Source organism: Otolemur garnettii, unplaced genomic scaffold, assembly GCF_000181295.1.
Source record: "Otolemur garnettii isolate 467f Iridium unplaced genomic scaffold, OtoGar3 scaffold00055, whole genome shotgun sequence".
Classification (NCBI taxonomy): Eukaryota; Metazoa; Chordata; class Mammalia; order Primates; family Galagidae; genus Otolemur; species Otolemur garnettii.
The window spans coordinates 8,336,027-8,342,415 of NW_003852450.1; the positions used below are offsets into that span (position 1 = coordinate 8,336,027).

Here is a 6,389-nt window from a genome sequence, read left to right on the forward strand (position 1 = left end):
GATTGGGCTGCAAGGGTCTATTCCACCACCTTCCTTTCCTCCCATCCTTTGATATTCTCACCATGCCTCCTTCAGATTCCAGCACCTCTGAATTGCTTCCCCACTTCCTGCCCCCCCAGCGCAGGGCCCAGGGCCCGAGGACTCTCAGGGCAAGCTTTACCCATGCCCCCCACTCTTCCCACACACATATCCTAGCTCACCTCCACATTCCTGCACACACCCTCTTTCCAAACAATGCCTGAGTGCTCCAGGTTGATCACCTCCCTTTCTCCCCACACTGAGGCTGAGGGATCCTAACAAGGGACAATACCCACTACCCCATGAAGAGTGTGCTCTTAGGGTCTCCCAAAGAGCCAACAGTCCTCCCTCCTCCCCAGGCCTCCACAATGCAGCATTCCCTACAGAGGAAGCACTTGCTTCCAAAGTCAAACAGAGAGACCAACTTTGGGCATGGCCCTTCCTCTACCTTGCCCTTCCCCCAGCTCCAGGTGGAGGGGTGTGGAAGTTTCTAGAATCAGCCCAAAGCTTATCTTTCTTAATGCATAAATTAAAATTGAGATAACCACTAAGAGAATCAATTATATTGAAATATAGTTCTAAAAGCAAAAAAAAAAAAAAAAAAAGCCATAGTGCTATATATGCTTCTTTATTAATATTGAACGGAATCTAGCAGGGGGTAGTTCATACAAGTGATGAATGTAAACGATATTTCAAGACAGCTGCACAACTGCAAGGTGAGATGCAACTGTGAATTCCACTAATGGCAAAATCACAGGTAGTGCCAGTGCTCCCTGGTTAGCTGCCTTCACAACTAAACATAATGCTCAATCCCTGTTAAAGTTTGGCGAGAAATAAAGAGGTACTTTCCCCCATTTTGAGTTTACAAACTCCCTGAATTCTATCCACAGATGCCTGGGTGCCCCCTGGACCCAGTTAAGAATCCCTGAAGAGCAGAAAGAGGGAAGGAGGGAGGGTGTCTTGGTGTGTGACACACCTTTGGGGGGCAAGACACAATTGTAAGAGGGACTTTACCTAACAAATGCAATCAGTGTAACCTGGTTTCTTGTGCCCTCAATGAATCCCCAACAATAATAAATAAATAAATAAATAAAAATAAAGAATCCCTGACCTCAGGCAACTCACCATCCCTGAGTTCACAGGAGAGAAGTACAGATGATCATCCTCCCCGCTTGCATTGATCCTCCAGAATTCTCAAAGATACCTTCTCCCCTAAATTCACTCCCAGCACTTCCCAACACCACAGATTCACAAGTTTGGAAGGAAGCTGACAAACCAACCCTCCTCCAACGAACCCCACAGAGGCTCCATTGGGTCCAACTGATTGCCATGTCACTGCACTCAAAGTACCAAAAAGGAGGTGGGCACTCCAGAGGCCAGCTGGGAATTTGGAACTTAGCACCCCACTCTTGCCAGTCTAGGTAGTCAGGGGGTGGATGCCCCAGCTCTAAACCCAGAATATCACTGTCAAGACCCCAGTTGTTGAGAAAATGGTGTTTCCTTGAGTAACTTTACGGTCCTTGGAATCTGATGTTTGTGGACAAGAACCCCCCCCCCAAGGAAGAAAAATCTGTACCCCTTATAGGGTTTTCATTTCCTATGCAAGAGTCTTGAATGGAAAACTCTTCCATAGAGTAGCCACCCACTCTCCAATTCTTTTTTAAGTTGTTTCAAGTGTCTTCTGATAACATCAGATTGGAAGTTCTTTAAAGCAATGGCTTCATCTTACCATCTCCAAATCCCCAACAGCACCCAGCAAAGGACAGTCTCCTGCACGCCTAATATTGTACTTAATGAATTAATGAATCAGTGGTTAGCCACCAGAGCCAACAGTGGGAAGAGGAGGAAGGGAAATAGCCTGGGACCCTCTAGGCAAGAAGGGTAGGAGATCATTTCTTAACTTTCTTTTCCACTCTCCTCCCTGTCCATTGGGAAAGGTGTTCTCCTCCACCAAAGGAAGGTGGAGAGGGCTGGAGCAGGGGAATTCCAAGCTAGCCCGGAATGCGCCCTGAAATCAGACCTCTAGACTTTTCTTTAAAAAGCCCCTTTGTCCTGTCCACCCTGCACCCCTCCCCCACCGCGCCCTCCACATCCAGGCCGGCCCCAGACTTTGCTCCTTTTGTTTGGCTGCTTTCTAGCTTCCCGGAACCTGGCCAGGAGATCCACAGGCATAAGAAGGTCGATGGAGAAAAGTTGCAGGGTTGGAAAAATGCATTTTTGGTAGGAACTCAGAATCCCCACCCCCTTGGTAAGATTACCCCAGTCCCTGTAAGGCCCCCTCCGCTACGGCTGAAGACCGTGGGTTCAAGCGTTTGATCCCCCTCAGTTCACCCGCGCTGGGTCCCCCTAAGTTTTCCCCCTTACCTGTCCCATGGAGCTCTGGCGCCGCCCGCCTGCCCTCTCGCCCCGGGTTCCTGCCTCGCAGCTTCAGGACCTGTTTGTCCAGGCCATCTTCCCCCTCCCAGAGCCTCCCCCCGGCCCGCCCTCCCCCGAGGTATTTCATTTAACTTCGGCATTTGCAGCATCCCAAATGTTAAAGATCCCAAGACATCTGTCCCCTGGGGCATACCAAGGCCCAGAGGAAAGAGGGGAAGGTGCTGGAAGAGACTCGAGATTCTGATCCAAGAATTGGGGCGGGGTCGCATGCTGGGGTGGTAAGGTGCCAGCAGGGGTGTGTGTCCTGTGCAGGCAGCAGGTCGAGGGGAGATGCTGTCCCCCTTCTCCCGCTTTCGGAAGCCCGCGCGGCGGGACACCCCCGGCTCTGCTAGTTTCCGCAGCCCAGGCGGGACGAGGCTCCTCTCTCGGTCCGAGGGCCGCCTTTCATTCGCGCGCTCTGTCCAGGCTGGGGTCAATTTTCATTCCTGGAGACCCCAGAGAGCAAGGATGAAAGGAGATGGCAGGAGGGCGCCCCCCGCAATGCACTCCCCCCACCCCACGTCCCCGCCGGCCCCCTCCCCCCTAGCTGCGTGCGGCTGCGGGCTGCGGAGCCCTGGCGCACTGGCCGGGCCCGGATCGCCTCCCCTCCCCCGGCCTGGGCCCCGGCCCACTCCTCCGGCTGGGGACCCGCTGGCTGAACTCGGGCTGGTTAAGGGAAAGGAGCACACTCCTGGCGAGCGCCTCCTAATGCTCAGTGAGACCCGGTGTATTCCCGCCCATCCATCCATTCATTCACTCACTCACACTTCCGGTTTCATTTGGTCAATAAACATTTATTGAGCCCCTACTAGGTAGGTGCCCAGTACAAGGATCAAAGCTGAAGCCCCTTCACTGGAGCGTTCTCCAATTTAGATGAATGATCAAGCTGGGACAATCTAAGTGAAGTGGGCGCCAGAATAAGGGAGGCTGACCCAGTCTGAGCAGGGCCAGGTCCTCAAAGCTTAATTTGGGAGATATTAGGAAGAACTTAAAACAGCAGTGACAGGTGTACAACAGCAACCTCAAAGTAGTACAGTAGTTACCTACAAAGTAGTAACGTCCCTAGGAGGTGCAGTGATGTTAGGGTATGGGATGAGGAAACCGTAAGAGAATAGAAGATGGGATAGAGATGAGGCTGAAGTGGCAGGCAGGGGCCCAACAAAAAGCAGAGCAGATATAAACAAAATTCTTTTCAAAAGAAAATAAATAAATGGCCATCAGGTGTATAAAAAAATGTCCAGTATCACTAATCGGGGAAATGCAAATAAAAACCACAGTGAGAGACCACGTTACCCCAACCAGAATGGCCTTTATTAAAAAGTCAAACAAAAGATGCTGGTGTGGATTCTGAGAAAATGGTACATACACACTTATGCACTGTTGGGGGACGGGGCTGCACATTATTACAATCTCTATGGAAAACAGTATGCAGATTCCTCAAAGAATATAAAGAATAAATATAGACCTACCACTTGATCCAGCAATCCCAATCCTGGATATCTACCCAAAGGAACAGAAGTCATTTATCTTAGCACTCCGGAAGGCTGAGGTGGGTGGATTACCTGAGCTCACTAGTTCAAGACAAGCCTGAGCCCAGGGTGAGACTCCATCTCTAAAAATAGCTGAGCATTGTGGCAGGCACCTGTAGTCCCAGCTTGGGAGGCCGAGGCAAGAGAATTGCTTGAGCCCAAGAGTTTCAAGTTGCTATGAGTTTAGATTCCATGGCATGGCACTCCACTGAGTGTGACAAAGTGAGATTCTCTCTCTCTCTCTCCTTCTCAAAAAAAAAAAAAAAAAGCTACTTGCATTAGAATGTTTATAGCAGCACAATTCCTTTTTGCAAAGGTATGGAACCAGCCTAATTGCCCATCAATACATGCGTGGATAAAGAAAATGTGGAGTATTACTCAGCTGTAAAAAGGAATTCAATTTATTTATTTATTTGTTCATTCTCAGCAACTTGGATGGAACTGGAAACCAATCTCCTAAGTAAAGTATCTCAGGAATGGAAAAAAAAAATACCACATGTTTTCACTAATAAGGGGGAGTTAAATGATGGGTGCACGTGAGCACAAAAAGGTGTAAAGATAGACCTATTGTCCCAGCTAATTGGGAAGCTGAAGCAGGAGGATTGCTCAAGCACAGGAGTTTGAAGTTGCAGTGAGCTGTGATGATGCCACTGCACTCTAGCCCAGGCAACAGACTCCCTGTCAAAAAAAAAGGGGGGGGGAGGAAAAGAAAAAGAAAAAAAAGATGTAAAGGACATTGAAACTAAGCAGTGGGGAGGGTAGGACAGTAATGCAGCAGTGAGATGGGTCAGGAGCCAGTTACATGGGTAAAAACTTACTTCCTGAGGGTAACAACTTTTATACCCCCTTAGTATTTTGAAATGAATAAATAAATTTGTATGATAATGTCAAAAAATAAATAGATAAAAGTTAAAAAAAAAAAAAAAAAGCAGGACGGCCCCATGTGGTTGCCCAGGTTATGCACTATACTGAGGAAGGTTCCCCCTGCTCCAGCCACGTGGCCTTGTGCCTTGGCCTGAGCTGTGACTGCCTTTTTCTAATTTCTTCAAAGGTCCTAGATGAGCTAAGTTGATTGAAGAAATGTGTGGGCTAGCTAAGGATTTCAGATTTTTATCTTGAAATTCAAGAGAAGCTACTTGTATCAATCAGAGTTCTCCAGAGAAATCAAACTAATAGGATGTCTGGAGAGAGCGAGAGTGAGAGCAAAAGAAGGAAAGAGAGAGAGAAAGATGGAGACATTGATTTATTTTAAGAAACTGGCTCATGTAATTGTGGAAACTGGCAACTCCAGAACATGCAGGGTAGACCAGCATGCTGGAGACCAAGGAAAGAGTTGCAATTCAAGTACAAAGACAGGCTGGGCATGGTGGCTGCCACCTGTAATCCTAGTACTCTAGGAGGGCAAGGTGGGTGGATTGCTTGAGCCCACCAGTTTGAGACCAGCCTGAGCAAGAATGACACCCCCATCCCTACTAAAAATACAAACACTAGCTGGGTGTGGTGGTGCATGCCTGTAGTCCTAGCTACTCGGAAGGCTGAGGCAAGAGGATGCTTGAGCCCAAGAGTTTGAGGTTGCTGTGAGCTATGAAGCTAAGGCATTCTACCAAGGGCAACCAAGCACCAAGTGGAGACTCTGTCTTTAAAAAAAAGAAGAAGAAGAAAGCAATCTGCAGTTCATGTCCAAAGGTAATCTGGTGGCAGAATTCATTCTTGCTCGAGGGAGATCAGTTTGTGTTCCATCAAGGCCTTCAACAAATTGGAGGGACTCTATTATAAAATCTGTTGATCTGCTGTCTGGGTTTCAGGATCCCGCAGAAGGACGTGGAACTGTTTATCGTCCCAGCAGGATGGGACCCAGGACAAAATCAAATTGATTGCGAAGAAATAAAGAGACAACTATGTCTTGCAAATCTGAGTAGGTTGAAATTTGCAGCAATATTATTGTCTTCATTTATAGGTCAGGAAACTAAGGCCGGGAGAAGCCAAATAACTAGGTTCAAGCCACACAACTAGCAAGTGACTGATGTTGGATTTAAAGTTAGACTTTCCTGAGAAAATGACATGAAGGCTGTGTTGAGCAGTTTGATGGAAGTATTTCAGATTGCATGTGAAAACCCCACACTGTACCCCAGAAGTGCATTAATGTACATAGTTACCATTCAATAAAATAAATAAATAAATAAATAAAGTTAGACTTTCTGCTTTCATAGCCCTGCATTTATGATTGACAAACTTCAAATAGGAGAGGACAAGACAGATAAAGGAGTGAAATGTGTCAGGTATGAGAATTCTGGCATCCAAACCTCATCCTACTTAGTTTGCAACTCATACTTGGTGACCTTGGTGTGAGTGGCTGGGGGGAGGCCTGGGAGCAGGAAATGGCATGATAGAGACAGTGGCAAATTAGAAAAGGCAGGCTCTGTCTTC

The 6,389-nt window shown here is 47.7% G+C and overlaps 1 protein-coding gene across 1 annotated transcript in view; it reads right to left on the reverse strand.

Annotated features, from left to right (window-relative positions):
* The window catches only part of CUNH1orf106 (chromosome unknown C1orf106 homolog), a 20,347-nt gene extending 17,762 nt beyond the window's left edge, over nucleotides 1-2,585 (reverse strand). The window contains exon 1 of the mRNA XM_003792294.1: nucleotides 2,383-2,585. Within this exon, the coding sequence (XP_003792342.1) occupies nucleotides 2,383-2,585 (203 nt within the window). The remainder of the gene's footprint in view (nucleotides 1-2,382) is intronic.
* Nucleotides 2,586-6,389: the final 3,804 nt, after the last annotated feature.